This window comes from Zonotrichia leucophrys, chromosome 2, assembly GCF_028769735.1.
Source record: "Zonotrichia leucophrys gambelii isolate GWCS_2022_RI chromosome 2, RI_Zleu_2.0, whole genome shotgun sequence".
NCBI classification, from domain to species: domain Eukaryota; kingdom Metazoa; phylum Chordata; class Aves; order Passeriformes; family Passerellidae; genus Zonotrichia; species Zonotrichia leucophrys.
Genome location: NC_088171.1, coordinates 64,804,329 through 64,822,106, shown reverse-complemented (window position 1 = coordinate 64,822,106; position 17,778 = coordinate 64,804,329). Strand labels below are relative to the sequence as shown.

Sequence of the window (17,778 nt, the reverse complement as noted above, 5' to 3'; positions counted from 1 at the left end):
CCCCCGCCCCCGCCACGAGATGGTATCGTCGAGCGCTGAGGCAGAGGCGCTGCCCGTGACGTGCGAACGAAGCGGCCGGCGGAGCTCGTCGCCGTGCGCAAGTTCTGCGGGTTTGTTTTCGTGTATTAATGTTGTGGGCTTTTTTTCCTCCTCTATCTCCCCCTTTTCATTTTTTCCCCTATACATATCCTGTTTGTCTTCTGAAAAAAACAAAGCAATCGAAACCAAACAAACAAAACCACCCAAAGCAAAACCAAACAAAACCAAAAACAACAAACAAAACCCCCCAAAACAACACCCCCACAATCCACAGAGTCGTTTAGGCTGGAAAAAACCTCTGTAGTTGAGTCCAACCTATGACTGAACATCACCGTGTCCAGGGCACCGAGTGCCACCTCCAGGCTTTCCCTGAACACTCCCGGCACGGTGACTCCACCGCGTCCCTGGGCGGCCCATTCCAATGTCCAATCACCCCTTGTGCGAAGAAATTCTTCCTAATGTCCAGCCTGAAACTCTGCGGAGAAGAGGCCGAGTCCCGCCTGGTTACAGGCTCCTTCCAGGGAGTCACCGAGAACGGTAAGGTCACCCCAGAGCCTCCCCCACGCCAAACACCCTCAGCTCCCTCAGCCGCCCCTCACAGCACTTCCTCCCCTCAAATGCTGGACCAGCAGAAAGTTTAAACACAGTTCTTCTAACTAACTTTTAGTCTTTAAGGTTTCTGTGCTCTGTTAAGCATCTCTACCAGACCATGGGTTCTGTCTGACAGAGATGCTAACACAGCTCAATACTGAATTAACCAGTAATACACACTGTGAACCTGAAATGTTTCCCATGTTGAAGACAGCACAAGCCACAGCTGAACAAAACCAGAAGTTGCTCCCTCTCCCTGGTGAACTATTTTCCCATTTAATCTCACCTAATTTAAAAAAATTGAAGTAATTTCATAAAATCATAGAATCATAGAATGGCATGGGTTGGAATGGACCTTAAAGATGGGGCAGGGACAGCTTACACCAGCCCAGGTGGCTCTAAATCCCATCCAACCTGGCCTCGAATACTTCCAGGGGTGGGGTATCCACAGCTTCTCTGGGCAACCTGTTCCACTGCCTCACCACCCTCACAGTAAAGAATTTTTCCCATGTATCCAACAGAAATTTCCACTCTTTCAGTCCCAGTAGCTTGTGTGGAGCAAGTCTCTAATACAAGCAAGCTGAGATGAATTGCCTAAGTGATTATCAAATAGTGACCCATAAAAGATTATGCAGTTATGTAAGGTGCTGGCACTCACTATGCAGCTATGGTTTTAATTACCCTGGCATGTTTTGTAATGTAGACCTTGGTGAAATCAATATGGGTAAACATTTAGGGAAACAGAGCAAGATTTAGCATGATTAGGAAGGAAAAAAGGAGGGAAGATAGACACGTGTATAGAGGAAAATATGGCTTTAAACCATCTGTTAATTCCTGATAGAAAAGCTATTTTGGAAAACTGACAATAAATGAAATGTAACAAGATTTATTTCCCTGTAATATTTCACTTCTTCCTTGAAAGCCAGATCAGATCTTAAAGTAAAATTACAGGATCTCAGAGACTTCATATAATGCTGCCAGTCACATGTAAATTTTAGGCTCACCAGCAGCAGCATTATACAGGCATAACCACGGTTAGAACTCACTATGAGATTATTCTGGAAATTCAAGATGAAACAGAATCACTGACAGCAGAGAGCAGGGGACTAACAGGTAACAGTGTAATGTTTCCTCATGCCCACATTTTTCAGTTATTATATTTTAATTCTGCTTTAAAAAAATACTCAACAACTGACCCACAAATTCTGGGAGCATTCAGATTTTTCTGTTGTGGGATGCAGATGACAGAGATGCTGTGACAACATGGCTTGCCAGTAGTGAGAACCTCTCAGCTTAGGCTTTTGGCAGTAGAAGGTCTTGTTTCATTGCTGTGTCAGACTGCCACACAGGGCAGTATTTATAGTCTTCTGCAGCTTCTGCACCAGTTCCTTGCTACATTGCTTTAGCTTGTGGGTGGGAAGCTCATTGTACCAGCTGATGAAATTAAGTAGTTGAATGCCTTGGCAGTTAAATATCCTCTTTCCTAGAAATGAGATTTAGGCAAGAGGAAATGTTTTGAACTAGATCAAAAGGAGGAGGTAAGCACCTAAAAGCTGGTGTCATAATAGTTCAGGTTTAAGGGGAATCTGGAATCTCACCTCGAGCTCTTTAAGTGTAGGTGACGCTGAAAAACCTGATCAGTCACTCTTGAGTGGGGAAACCTTCATGGTCAGTGGGAGGTAATGAACACTGGTGTGCTGTGAACCTGCCTGTGGTACAGAGCTACAGACATTGTGCCTTTGCTCATTTTTGCTATGCCTTCCAGCATCTTGTTTTCAAGGGTTTGAAACCACTTTTAGAACCGAGGAATCACCCAGGCATTGAAGTTCAGTTCTTTTCTTTGCTCAGGGATAACAGATCACATCTCCTTCATCATGCTGAAATATTCTAATAATAGGAGCTCTTCTAAAGAGTCCTTGGATGAGAGCTGTTGGACATTAATCAACAACAGGCTCTTGTCACTGCAAAGTGGTTAATTACTGTTGGGCCCAGCAGCTACAATTCATGCTATTTAGACATTTGGATCTGCTATTTATGATCATGTACAGAGCAAACTAAATGCAAATGATGGTTAAAGAGATTCTTCATCACTGAAACTATACAGAGTCACCAAAGAAGAACCTTTCCCCTTGTTGGGGCAAGCAGCCAGATACAGAACATGAAACTTGAACCAAAAAACATATGTATGCATTTACATAATGTAAAATGTTATACATTTAGTGTGGAAAATGGTACAACTTTCTCCTAAATTAAATTAATCGAGCCTTTCACTCTGAAACTGATCTGTCTCATCCATCTAAGGAACTTGAAAGAGAGATTGGCTCTCAAGCCTTATACAGTTGACTGAGGCAACTTCTTTCTAATAGATGCAACTTCAAGTGGACTAGAGAAAACAGAATCCTGGTGGTCACAGTTGATAAAAAAATACAACTTTTCTGCTTTCATCGTAGGGTACACAAGTTTTTTTGTGTCATTTCCTGTTTATTAGTACTGCCTGGTTTAGGACTTGTGCTTGAACACCTTTATTTGCCTTTGACCTTGGCCTTGTTTGAAGGCAGAGTAACAACAGAACAGCTTTACTCAGGAATGTGGTCCTGGGAAGCCTTACTGGTTACCTAACTCCCTTCTCTGTCACATTCCCTTCTCTTCCCAGGGAGGAAATGTGGTGGTGCCTCTGTTGAAGCAGCAGTGGGACTATGGCTTCGGAGAGGAGGAGTCTCTGGTGGTCAGTGGTGATCAGGTAGGGTCCTCAGCATGCCACAAGACCTAGGGAAAAAGGGTTAAACCTAGGCAGTCACCACTAGGGTCAGTTTTGGGTGGTGGAGTAGGGAATGTTCTCTGTTCTTCTACAAAACTTCTGGCACACAAAAAGATTTTTCAGTGTTTTTTCAGCCATAAAGACAGAGCAGGTTCTTGTCTTCTGGGGGTCAGAACATTCCTTGGAGAGCATTATTTATGATTTTTATCTAATAAGAGGGGGATTTTATCACAAGTCAGGGGCCTGTTTATCTTCAGAGAGCAGTAGCTACTTCTGGGCAATATTTTCACAGCAGCTGGGCCCAGATCACCTCCAGAAGAGAAGCTGAATCTGCTTTGTATGTTCTTGCCAACTGCTGTGCTTGCTACCATACTGTGCCATCGACTGAACCTTAGCTCCATTTGTCTGGAAGCTTCCATATTTAGAAGGAGCCCAGTTGAACAGCACATCAGGAGAGTGCACTAAGGGTGCACACTGAACTGAGCCCCTGAAGCACTCCAAGTGGCCAAAGGTCTGATCTTTAGGAAAGATAGGTGAGGCACAGGGTGGTGAACACAGTGCAGTAACATTGAAGGAACTCCTGCAGATCCAGATACGCTGAGATTCAGGAAAGAGTAAGAACAAAAATTATTTGTCTGCAAAATAACTATGGCACATGGAAGCGTTAGCATGTGCCTAATTCTCTAGCTCGTGGAAAAGATTTCTGGTTTTCAAACACAGATTTGAAATTACTTACTCCTTTATCTTCAATGGCTCTGTTAAATATTACTTTTAAGTTCAATCAGGTATTTTTTTAAATGGAGATATGCTTAGCAGTGTTAAAAAAAAAGAAGAAGAAGGAAAAACAACCCAAAAGACCTATTTAATAATCGGTAACAAGTAGTTATTTTTTATTCCTCCTCGTTCATCCCATTTAAACCTTCACCTTCTACCAAGATGATAATTTCAAGATCAAAGTAATATTAAGTGTTTTACAGTGACTTTTAGAGGGCAGGATTCCCCAGTTCAATGGCAAACAGCATTCACGCCCTTCGCCAACGCTGCAGTCCCGCAGGTTGTCATTAAAGGCTTGCGGAGGCCTGGCCTCGGCTGTTTCCTGCCATCTGGTGGGTACTTGGAGTTACTACCTCGATGCTTCTAGTTTCCGTGGGCTCTTAGTAACAACTAAGCGAGAATCACAGAACGCGGAGGGGCTGAGGTTGGCAGGGACCTCTGGAGTCCCCCTGGCCCCTGCCCAAGCAGGGCCTCCTAGAGCCGGCTGTGCAGGGCCATGGCCATGGGACTTCTGAACTCTCCAAGGGGGAGCCTCCATCGCCTCTCTGGGGTAATGTTGGTCACTTGCACCTGAAAAGTTTCCTGATGGACAGAGGGAATCTCCTGTGTTTGTTTCAATGTGTGCCCATTGTCCCTGGTCTTGCCACTGGGCACTCCTGAAGAGAGCCTGGCTCCCTCCTCTTTGCACCCTGTTCTATTTAAGAAAGTTTGACATCCACTGAAGCTTTTCATAGGAAAAAAGGCTCTTTACATTTAGACACTTAAATTAAAAACTCACCTTCCCTTTTATGTGTGTTTTATTGTCTGATTGAGACCATCTGTACTGGTGAATATTTGACCCATGCAGGTTTATAGAAATGAACTGGCTAATTCCACCATACACATTTTTTACCTATTAATATATGAACCAAATTAACTGTTTTCTGTTTTGGCAGTGGTACTGACTTTAGGGCATGACCACAATATTAGTGCAGTGTAACACAGAAATCAAGGGGTGTATCTTGTGTGACAGCATGCAGTAAAAAAAAAAATCAATGGGACCTTAGGGATGCTCAGCATTTAGCAGTTCATTCCTTGCTGGAATCAACCATCAAACACAGATCAGTCTTGCTGCTGAAAACTTGGTGGCTGCAACTGCTCATGGTTGACATGACTCATCAAATGACTCTTCTGCAGTTTGTTGGCTATTTCTACTCTTCAGATAAACTTGATTTTTCACAAAATGAGTTTTTAACCTTTAATTGTACACAAATTCATGTAAAGTAGAAGCAGAACTTTGTTGATTTAGCACTCCTTTGTAATTTTGAATTTAATAACAGGTTGCAGGGAAAGAACAGTCCAACCTACTGGAAATGTATGACAAGTATTTTTTATGATGACCAAACTGAACTGACAAAAGGTGGTTATAGGTTTGTTGTTGTTGTTATGTGGTTGACTAAGAGTGCTGGATATTAGATATTCTAAACAGATATTAGATTAGATATTCTAAATCTGTTTTAGAGGTCTCTCTCCTACTTTTCTGGTGTCCAGTCATGCATTGACTTGGTACCCTTTTCTTCAGTTGAAGCAATTGCCTTGGGTCTGTCCATGCAAGGCCTTCTTCCTTTCTTTTGAACTTCTGCCCTCTGACCAAGGTCTGAGGTGTGCTCAGACTGTCAGGCATGTGTTGTTACTTTACAGGATCTATTTCTGCTAAATGACCAGTCAAAGCAATGTGCTTAACCTGAATGTTAAGGTGAAGGTCTAGCCATGAAGGAGTTTGCCTTCAAATGTTTAAAGAATCAGATCAGCCTTCATGGACTTTGTATTTGATGGGGGAGTTCAATCCCTCAGAGGAACTATAAGAATTTGCCTCTGTAGTGATTAAGGGCTGTCTTGCTGCTTTCTGTTTGTCATCAGGATTTAATACTTGGTTTGTGTCTTACCTCCATCCTGCTGCTGCATAATGCCTTGTTCCCTCTTTGATGCTGTATGAAAGAAAAAGTCAGCATCCCAGGCCAGAATGCTCCAGAAGGAGATTATTTTGTGGAACACATTACAATTATGATTTAAGGATTCAGCCCTTCAACAATCCTTTTATCATGACAAGTATGCGATGCCCATTTTTCAGAGATGAGGCACACCCAAGTGATACAGGGAATGGACCACCTGTGATTGAAGCCATATAGAGAAACAACAGGAAAAGCAGGAAAAGCTAAAAATAGAAGGCAAACCATACCAACTTGCACTACATCATCATCATCTCCCTAGACATAATCCCTGGAACATCCAGGTGTACCTAGAAGTGAGAATCATGAAAAGCTCAATTTGCTGGCTGTCACCTAAGTTATGTGCATGACACTTCAGATTTATTTGCCAGCATACAGAATATCCTCTACTCACTGTGAGGTGGATTATGGCAGCAAGAGTGGTGATATTTTATTGAAATGGAAGGAGGAGCTACTTTTTCTCACTCCAGCTTTTGAAACAGGGTTTAAGGAAGAGAAGGCCTGTAGGACAAACAGTGCAATAGCTTAAGCTCTGAACAACTTTGTTTTTAAACAAGTACATTTTCCTTTTTATTTCGTAAGAAGTTTACTGTTGAAAAAATGATATATATTAAAGCAAACACATTATACACATAGGTTAGACATCAGATAGCAAAACCGTAAGGAATGAGCACTACTGGTTGTATTGTATAGGGTTTACAATCAAAGGTATACTTAAAAACCCTTAAGAGTTAATGTACTTTCAAGGTAAGTTAGGCACAAAATTTAGCTTGTAACTAGCTCTGCAAGCATGTCACTGTGATTTAAGTGATACAAAGTATTACAAGTGATCAAAAACATAAATTGACTTTTAAATTTTTTTAAGCTTTATTTGTACTGTGTGCTGAAATAGTACAAATGTATGCAATACTCCACCTTTGTTAAAAAGAAATAAGTGTAAGGACTGTAAAGCAGAGTCAAAGGGCTAAACCAGTCCTTTATTTGGGCTCACAATGAGTCTGGCATAAATCTATGGCTTTGCTTTGTGAACGCATTTGAAACTGAGTAACTCCTACAAATGTGGGGAAAAAAAACCCAGGATGATACTTTTAATGAACATGATGAGTTACAATACAAATATTTTAAAGGAACTTTATAAGTAAGGGAAACTAGCTGGTATCAGACGTGTCTGTCTTTCTTGGTTTTCTGTATAAGATGCAACATAAAATGTGAAATTTTAAAAAGTGAGAGATTGTGTCACCCAAAAAAAAAAAAAAAGAGAAAAAGAAAGAAATCCAAGGAGCAAAAAACCTTCAAGTAATTTCCTGCAAGGTTTTAGCATTGATGAGGCCCTAGCTTAGAAAGAATTACTAATTTGCAAGAAAAGAGAAGGCAGCAGCAAGTCTGTGAACCACAGTAAAATCTTCACAGAAAACTGTGGGATCTTCTAAATATGCATATTAAAAACATTTTTTATTAAACTACCAGATTTTTTTTTCATTTTCATTTTTTCATGTATTGCTGTGGTGAAAGTTGTCCTTTTTTGCTTGTTTGAAACGAAACACATTATGATTGCCACAGAACTGCAAGAAATTGCATACTTTCTACAGGTACATTTTTACTGCATCATACAGGAATTGCTTAATAGGCAAAAATAAACACCTTAAAGTCTTAATGCTGTTTTTGATTAGCAGAAATACAAAAAGGAATGCACTGAAGCAAGATGATTAAAAAAAGTGTATCATGCAGTACGTTGGCTTAATGTCTACAAAATTTCAAACCAATGATGTGACTGGAGGGTGGGGGGGTTTAACCTATTGCATTCTCATTCAGAATTAAAATTGTATGTGAAGGCAAACTGTGTGGAGACGTGACCAGGAGCGGGATGCCCAACAAAAGGGTGCCAGATGTGTTATTGTTCCTAGCATGCAGAGCTAATGCTTGAAGGCCTATGAGAGCAGCATGAACTCCTGCTACCTCTAGTTCTTTACATGACTGCTTTGTGCGTGCTGGCCGCAGTCTGGCCGCGCTCAGCAAGTGCTCCATGGCGTGAGGAAGTCAACCCACAATCTCTGCAGGTTCAGTGACCAACTTAGATCCATCCCACGCTGTCTTGAACTGTTCAGGAACCGGAAATTCTTTCTGGTAGGAAACAAAGGCGACAATGATGGTTAAACAAACAGGGGATAGCTCATGAAAACTGGTGGAATACTATTAGTTCTACATGACTGCGAAAGCATTGATAGCTCAGACATGCTGGGATTAGAGAGAAGCCTTCTTTATTACCCTAGGAAGTTATTTTACGGTGCCACACAGGAAAAAGGCTGATTGCTACCCAGTTTCAAACAGCCTTGGTATGGTAGGACTTTGCAATAATCTCTCTCACACCATTATCTGCATCAACAAAGTAAATAAGCCTCATGTCAGAAATGACTTCAGATTCCATCGATGTCTGGGTTGGAAGACAGTATAGAGGATTTAGATATGGAGATTAAGCCAGGAGTCCAATTTTAAGGACAAAAGCAATACTCTAATATGGAAGAATAAAATAAAATAAAATAAAATAAAATAAAATAAAATAAAATAAAATAAAATAAAATAAAATAAAATAAAATGAAATAAAATAAAATATCCCAGTCATTTTAAGTGTGATACACTTCAAAATAGTCAGCATCCTTTGTGGGGTACATAAATGAAGCAGAACATCAAATAAAATGCCCCTCTATTCTACAAATTCAGTGAAATGATGGGGGATGTTGTTGAGTATTTCTCTGTACCCAGTAAAGAAAAAAATATGTGAAGAGAAGAGTTTTTTGTTTAGACCTCAAAGAGATGTTTTGGTAGCCAGTAATTTCTGATGTTATGGTGATTTTGAGGTGAGACTGAACAAAAGGACTCTTTTTAAAAAAGAAATAAGTGAATATTAGCCCATTAAAACTTGTTCCCTTTTTACTTGTGTAAAGCTGGCCATCTAGCAGTCACATTTGGAAATGTGAAGCACAAAAGTTCTCATTACACATTTTATTTCATAAAGCCTAAACCCCTGTACCAAATTCCAGCCCAAGAGACTAGCAAGAAATTTAAGTTCTGTCTATGGCCATGCACTGCAATTTCAACTCTGCTCCATTGACGACACCAGGGAACTGTTATTTCACACACACTTTGCTTGCTTGTGTGTGAAGTGACAGAGCATGACTTTACTAGAAATGCCACTGTGCACAGTAGGAAAATTTTACTAGAATGGGAAAGGAACTGGAAAAGTGCCAGTTTAAGTGGCTTTTAAGGACATATGTTGAAAATAGTACAAAGTACTACAGCTGCTGCCCATGTATCAATAGCTGTAGAAAAAACAAGTATATCATACTGTATTATTTCACCTGTAATAGCATTACATTTATCTTAGTTTTGGCCTCATCATCTTCCAACTTAAGTGCTCTTCTGTGAAGGTAATTTCTTTGGGAGACTATGTTTAGATATAAAAAAAGATCAAATGGATAGGACATGAAGCCATCAGAATGGAAAGAGGGGACATGATTTTTGAGCTCTGAAATTACTTTGTGACCCAGAAAATAAAGAATTCTTCCTCTTGAGATACAGGCACATAGAAATTAAATTGTTTTGGATCATTTTTGGTGACATAATTATGTGTGTTACATCAGTTTCTTTCCTAGCAGCTTAAGTGCTCTTAGCTGCCAAGACTAGTATGAAAGAGAAAGGAAATTTAAAAAAGTATCTCACTCACATAATCACCGTCCTGGGGGATGAGAATGTTCATCTCGGATGACTTGGCACTCACAATCTCACAATCCAATGACTCCTCACTGAGGTAGATGTGGCAGCCTTCTGTTTTGTTAATAGAAATGGTTGGCACTTTCCCCATCACCTGCAAAATAAAATCTACTTAACATCAAATCTTAATAAAATGCAAACAGAGATACTGTTAATAAAATCATTGTCTTCTAGGTCTAATTTTGGCCACCAGCACCTGATCTATGTGTCACCTGCCTGTGTGATGCTTTTATTTGATTTATTGGACACTGAAAATTCTTGGTGGTGGTAACAAAGACCTGTACACAACAACAAAACTGTAATGTACAGCAAGCTTTTAATATACAGTTTGATTGCAGTACTTCTCTGATTCTCTGTAATTTCAGTGATACTTTTGTGCTGATATTTAGGCAGTGTTCACCTTGCTCAGCAGTGAGTATTGGCTAAGAAGTCAAACATGTCAACTTCAACCCAGTAAGGGCAAAGGAAAGACCCCAGCATAAAGTAATACTCAACAAGGGATTTGTAATACACTCTGAAGACTTCAAAGCTTGTAGCATGCAACAGGAAAGGGTTTTTATCCTCTTCAGGCAAGCTACAGTTCTGAATATGTACTAAGATCAACTAATTTAAATCTCTAAAACTATTTTGTATGTCTCTTTAAGAGCAAGCACAGGATTTACTTGAGGGGAGGAAGGGAAATCTTCTCTTGTTTACAATTTTACAGATTGAAAGATATCTTCATGGCCAACAGACTAGACTCACTTTTTGTCAGTAAAATTCCTGCTCCTGCCCTCTCTAGCAAGGACAGCAATATACTCTGGACATCAAAACACCAGAGCCTAAGCCATAGAACAGTGACAGCACGTGACAGAGATGTACTTGGTAATGGGAGTGCCTCCCATCACTTAATTAAAGAATATCTTTCAACTTCAGTTCCTTAAATGTGGCAGTAAACCAAGTGCTCTGTCCTCTTGCATCCCACCCTTATCCTGAAGTATGAGCTATGCAGTGGATCAATGTATCTTAAAGTTCCTCTTCTTAAATGGGTTCTTATGCAATCAAGAACAGAAGGAAGGGGTGTTTAAAAAATTTTGCAATCATCTGGCAAGAAAAAAATATACCACTGAGATAAAGGAGAGACAAGCAATATGACACTGAAGTCACTATAGCAAAATCTCTAGGATTAATTTACTGAAATCTGTTGCCTTAACATGTCATGTGTTTGGACATTCTGAACTCAGGTCTTCAAATTACTGAGAAAACTGAGGTGCTTGGCACTTAGCATACACCAGCCCTGTGGGAGCTGCCTGATTCAAGCAGCATACAGCAGATAACCAGATCCTGCCTTCCTAAATGGATGCCCACTCTGCTCCATGATATACATAGAAGCCTTATCAATATTCATAGAACATGCTTTATTTTGATTCTTATAAAAGGTATTTCCACTTTATTTGAGTATTAGCAAGCTGGGGCTTTGCTATTTATTACATACTAATTTTTCAGCTTTCATGAATAGTTTAAGAGGTAATGATTAAAAACAATATAATTATTTGAAAACTGCTCAAATAAGTGCCTGGGATCCATAATTCACTGTCTCCTCTGCTGTAAAAAGACATGTAGTGATCATGAATAAAACTGATTGTTACACTTCAGTCACTTGCATAAGGTTTAACATATAAAAACCCCATCTTGCTCCTATTCCCTGTGGTGGCTGTGACCATTACTTCTGAAGCATGGAGCAGGACTGCCTATATTTAATGTCATACAGCAGGCACAGCCTCTTAAGCAAAAGACCTCACTTTGAAGAGTGGCAGTTTAATGTAGTAATTAACATTTTTTTTCACTCAAAATAGTATGTCCTGGAGTCCCTTCTTGAGATTACACAGTGTGTGGCAGACACAACCCAGTATTAGAGCAGGTAGTTAGACCTCTGTGGAACAGGATGACTGAAGTAAATGTCAGGTAGACTGTACATTTTGAGCAGGACAAGTGTCCCCACTAGAGAGGGCAATGTATAGATTTAAAATATGTGTATTTTCTTTTCATGAGAATCATAAGGAAGATGATGTCTGATTAAGCTTTTTGAAGGCAAATAAATTACTACTTAAAACTACTTAATTACATAAAGTGTCACATCACTGGCCAGGGAGATTTTTTGAAATCCCAGCACCTACTTTTATGTTATAAGTTTTAGTTGTCCTTTGACAGTCTATTTGAACATTTCAATTGAGAGGATAAGTAAAGAAAAGAATCTTGTGCACTTAGAAGTCAATTAGCTAACTGCTAGAATTTCTGCTGTAAGCACTACTGAACTTCCAAGTGCTGGGAGTTGCTTAGCATGAAAGCAAGCAGATCCGTGACAGAAGGAACAGTTCTGCCAGTGCACAGATCTCTCAGCTTCACCAGAACCAGAAGGCACTGGGCTATGGGACGTTGGTTCAGTGATAGTAAATTCTTTTCACAAGCATTTTCTAAAAACATCAACAGAATTTGAAGCATATAAAGATCCATTTAGATACTTCTTACTTTTGTTGTGCTCTGTGAATTTTTAAAATCTCTTGTAACTATACGTTGGGCTTTTTCACCCCCATTTGTTCTAGGTCTGTCTTCATCTCTCAATTGGATATTTACCTGAATCTGAATATCCCTGGAGTTGATCACTTCCACGATTCCCACAACATTGTCAAACACAAGGCCAAACTTTTTACAGTTGTCTAAAATAAAAGCAATCATAAATAAGAAAGGCAAGACAAAAGCAAATACATGCACACCTGCTACATTAACTATGAAAATTCCCAGTCCTGCACTGCATAGCTGAGTGACTTTACTCTCATAATCAATCATTAAAATGAATGGAATGATTCAGATGCATTATTAATCACATAAGTCAGTTTTTTCAAGACTGTCACTTGAAGCCCAGCTGAGCTACCCACTCACCAATAGTAATTGAGTTGATTTTTCCTTTTATCTGAAGTGTAGATTTGTTACACTTAAAAATATAGGCCACTTGCTTGAGTTCAGTGTTGTTAATGACCAGGTCATTCTTATCTTCTTGATATTCCTATTTCAAAAGAAAGTTTATTTAATTGGTTGTCTTTAACTAACAGTCTTTAGCTAACAGTCAGACAGAGTTTAGTACAATTTATCCTCGAGTCATTGCATCTTCAGTTACAACACAGCAATATCCTTCCAGTGGCTTAAAATCCTAATCTGCTTGGTGACCAGATATCTCACCTAAGTGACCCTTAGATGACACTGTATCTTTCAGAGCTGCAGAGCTGAAGAAGTTAGCACAGAGAGCAATAAAATCCATTCATTTTGCAGCAAAGATGTTATGCTCACAACAATTAAAAAAAGGCACTCACAAAACTGCTGTTTGGCTCCCATCTGATTCAGACTGAAGAACAGAGCAAGTTTTCCTTCCCCAAGTGTTATATAATATTCTGAACACATACAGGCATTACCATATACAATAATGGAGTAATAGGCAAATAAACTTCCTTTCACTAGGCTTAAAAGAACAATTACACTCCAGGGATGTCCAGGAAAGCCTAGGGATCCACAAGGAAAGTTCCAAGTAGTAGAACCATAACAACATACCACAGGCAAACAGTGACTGCTCCTTATGCAAACTGGGCTCCACTGTAATATACACTGACTGTGTATATAACCTTCTGCATGACTAAACTGCATGTTCTTTCTGCTCTCTCTTAACCAACACAGTCACATCAATTTTCATTCATCGATTCTTTGGTATATGCCTACATAAATTAACACCCAAACTTAAAACAAATCTCCTCTTTCCATCTGTAGATTGGGCAAAAGGAAAACACTCCTCTACTTTAAGCACAGAAGACATGCTTGCATGGAATGGGCAATGAAATATAAATGTATAATTCCACTGGCTAGGGAAACTGTGATGACTGTTCTCTCTCATTCACAGGAATGGCCTGCAAGAAGAGATTTTAACTGGTGTTCTCTAATGGGCTTGTTTCTGGGGCATTGTCTGATTTTATAAGGAACTTATATGCCGATTCTGATGTTCTCCAGTGAGATGAATTAATAAGTGATTCTCAGAGACAAATGAATAACTTAAAATCCTACAGAACAGTAAAAGCTGAAGTGTAGCAAATGCAGAGAAATGGAGGACTCAGCCATTTTTAGTTGCAACTTTGTTTTGTTGCATGTGAATGACAGACAAGATATTTCAGTGCTCCTCCTGGTTTGCAACGTGCAAGTTGCAATTCAGAGGTGTGACTGGAACTCACCACTCTCCACTTCTTTCCCTCTAGCTCCAAGACAGGGGGATGGTTCTGCTGTGGAGAATTCTTGGGAGAGGTAGGACTTGGAGTATGGCTTTTTGTTGGAGAACGAACAGGTGGACCTTGGGCACGTAGGTTGGGGTTCTTGTGAGTCTTCTGGTCATCAGAGACATGCCGAAGCCCTAAACCAAAAAGAAAGGATGCTTGTGAAAGAGAGTCTGTTTTCCAATCCTTAAAGTGCTCATATTGAAGCATGAGAAGTTTGTTTGTAGTTGTGTTATTCTCTGAAATTACCTTTTAAAAAAATTTCCTCAAGGTTTACCTGGATAACAACCTGAAGTGCAATTGCTGACATACTTTTAGCAGATCATATAAAAACTCTTCTACTATGGATGGGCTCTTAGTATCTTCAACAGAAAATTCCACAATGTCTTCTAGGTCCCTCTCTGTCTGTAGCAAGCTCTGAGAGCTTGTTGTATCATGTTTTTCCATCAGAGTTTCTTTTTCTAATTTATGACAATATTTGATCTATCCCTGCAGCATTAAATGCAAATATATCAATCATATGTATTTAAATTCACAGATACATACTTAAATTACAGCTGTCCAATATTAATACAAAAAGCTTTATTTCACCTGACATGTAAGACATTTTGACACAGGTTTGTACACTCAATATGAGTCAGGAAGAGAGATAAAACTTTATTGCAATTGCAACTTAAGAGGCTGACCGGCTACTGGGGGCTGAAGATATCTAGCTTGGCTGCCTTAAAATTAAAAGGATACCTCTAAATGGTGTGAATGTCAGGTATACTGAACTTATTGGGTGGCTAGGGCTTCTAAAGGAGGTTTTGGAGCAGCCTTCTCCATCGAACCACTGCAAGCCTCAGAAGGATCTGAGCTGCCAGAATGTAACTTAAAAATGCTGTGAAAGCTGTGAAATGCTGTGAAAGATGTAACAGCTCTTGATGTAGTTTGACTGCTGGATCACAATTCGATTTCTTGTCCCCTGACCTTTGGTAATTGCCTCGCCCTGGTTGAGCTGTGCAAAGAGGGCTGAGCGGGATGCGGTTCCTTCGTCCTTGGCAGTTTCCGTATCGAAGATGGGGGGCGGTCCCGGGGGCGGCGGGGGCGGAGGTGGCGGGGAAAGGCCGGAGCCGCTGGTTAGAACAGATCGCATGGACATGGAGGATGCAACAGGACCCTGTTGGAGACAGAGGGAATTATTTTACACACGGTGTTTCAAGGAACATTGTATCACAACAGCTCTTATTTATTAACATCCTTGAATGCTGCAGGTTCGAGTGACTCTAGAAAGCCACAGGCTCAGGAGAATTTCTGGCTTCATAATCGAATACAATCCTATGAATCCTTCCCTGCACCTGCGCAAGCACAGCTAGAAAGACTGACAGCCCACACTCTACCCTTACTGCAGAACGACTCTACCTAAAATATTTGTCTTAAACACTTCTAAGGCCTGATGTTAAAAACCTTTAACAGTAACTATTCCATAATTTATTCCAGTGTTTACTTACGCAAAAAGGAAAATATCTCCCTTTTCCATATAAAGATGATGTTTTGGTACAACACAAATAACGGAGAGGTTCATGAACTGTCAGTTATACATAGGGAACATGATAAATTGTATGCAAGATGTAAAATGTTATTCTTGGAACTGTTCAAGTTATCTGTAAAGATTCAAATGCCACGGAATGTAAAACTATGTTGATTTAAGTATCTTGATTCTGAAATTCAATTTTTGAGTTCTTAGTTCAATTTTTTACATTCTTTTTTCTTTTTTTTTCAGTTGCAGGAGATCCCAGCACACAAGTCAGGAGTGAAGGGGGCCTTGGCAAAGTAAGTAACTAAATCTTTCTTTCAGTTTGCATAATCAAAAGTACATATTTTGGTCTGAATTACAATTCTTACATAGAATTTTATCAAAAAGACAGAAATACTAGTAATAATCTGACTAAAATCTTATAAGAATGCTGTAACATGCTAATAATAAATGTTAGAGACAATCTGAGAATCACTTTTACTATCCTGCCACTGAGTGTCACTCTGATCCTACCTCTCTGCAGCACAGAGAGAACTTCTAAAAGAACTATTGAGAAAATTAGATTGGTTCTGATGAGTTCAGGTAGCGACAGAGATACTGTGCATTGCAGCAGCAAATATTAACAGGTGGGCAGATACAATGGGAAAATTACAGCGACTTAGGGAGTCACAGCTCCTCTAACTGGCTGCCTTTGTTAAGAGATACAGGTTGTTAGTGTGCCCCTGGTAATCCATCCTGGAAACAGATATTGCTTAGCTGGCCTCTGAGGATATTTTTAACCCCTTATGGTACTACTCTTTCTGCTGTCCACTAAACTGAAACAGCAAAGCATTGATCTGATTCATGCATCTCATGGGAGTGGAAACTACAGCTATTTTTTAAAAAGTAAAACTTGTTCTGGTCTGTAATCCTAAATTGATAACAGGAAAAGGGTTGAGGTCCACATACTCCTTTTTAACTTACTCTTCAGATACACTTTAAAAACAAAATAAAAGTCCAAGATCTCCTAAGGGGATAAGCTCTCTTCTTGTTATTAAATCTTTTTGATCAAATGTAAACAAATGAGAAGAGTGTCCTTTTGGAACCAATCATAATTTATTGTCAAGATATACTGGAACTAAAGTCTACTGCTTTTGGAGATATTCAAGTGTTGCATGGATACATTTAGCTCAGAGCTTCTGCTTACATACTTCCTTATTACAGGTCAGTGTCTTAGGCTGGGGACAACTTCTTCACTGGGCCCTCAGTTTATAGTGCCTGTTCCCTGCCTCTGCTAATGCCAGTGAACTTACCTGCAGCAGAGTCAGCAAAACTATGAATTATTGTAATTAAAAAAAAAAAGAATGTAAGTGGATTTAGTGGTACAATCAGTTATTGCTGCCTGAGGTGCAATACAGATCTTCCCCTTCTGTTGCCTGCAACCATAGCAACTGAATCCACTATGCCCTGGTTATCCAGAATTATGAACCTTGCATTTGCAGGGCTTTTTAAAACACTCAGATACTCAGAAATGGCACTCACCATTCACAGTGTGAACATGCAGTTATGAATTATGTAGACTTTACGAAAGGCAATTAATAGCAGTAGTGGTAATGGCTAATAACTTTTAGTCTGAGATGAAAATTCGCTTGCCAAATTCCAGACTGACATCTGATTTCTCAAAAATACCTCCTGCTTCCACCTGCCTACCAGTACAGTGCTGTAATTTTCCAGAAACTTGTGTAAGACTCACATATCCACTAAGAATTTACACGATCTAAATTGTGCAAAGGCTGCAAAGGTGCATTAGAGAAAAAATTTCTGGAAGCTATCTGTGTATTCTGCATGTAACACAGAGTTGTAGGTCACTCTGGCAGTGTCTTTGCTTCAAGTGTCAAACTCAAGGCCATTAAAGACCAGTGCAAGACACTCTGGGCTGAAATAATTCTGCTGAGTAGTGTATCAAAGGCAGTTTCCCAAATGGCAACTGAAGTATGGGAATATCCATGTAATGAGACAGAACTAAAACTCAGGAGGGTTTATCTATGGAAGGAGGTCATCTCTGTCTCAGAACTC

At 39.7% G+C, this 17,778-nt stretch overlaps 1 protein-coding gene across 1 annotated transcript in view; it reads right to left on the bottom strand.

Moving 5' to 3' along the window:
* Positions 1-6,993: 6,993 nt before the first annotated feature.
* The window catches only part of CAP2 (cyclase associated actin cytoskeleton regulatory protein 2), a 68,816-nt gene continuing 58,031 nt past the window's right edge, over positions 6,994-17,778 (bottom strand). Inside the window, exons 9-14 of the mRNA XM_064705230.1 lie at positions 15,177-15,366; positions 14,169-14,344; positions 12,838-12,961; positions 12,532-12,614; positions 9,872-10,012; positions 6,994-8,271 (exon numbers count right to left, since the gene is read on the bottom strand). Of these exons, the coding sequence (XP_064561300.1) occupies positions 8,188-8,271; positions 9,872-10,012; positions 12,532-12,614; positions 12,838-12,961; positions 14,169-14,344; positions 15,177-15,366 (798 nt within the window). The 3' untranslated portion in view covers positions 6,994-8,187. The remainder of the gene's footprint in view (positions 8,272-9,871; positions 10,013-12,531; positions 12,615-12,837; positions 12,962-14,168; positions 14,345-15,176; positions 15,367-17,778) is intronic.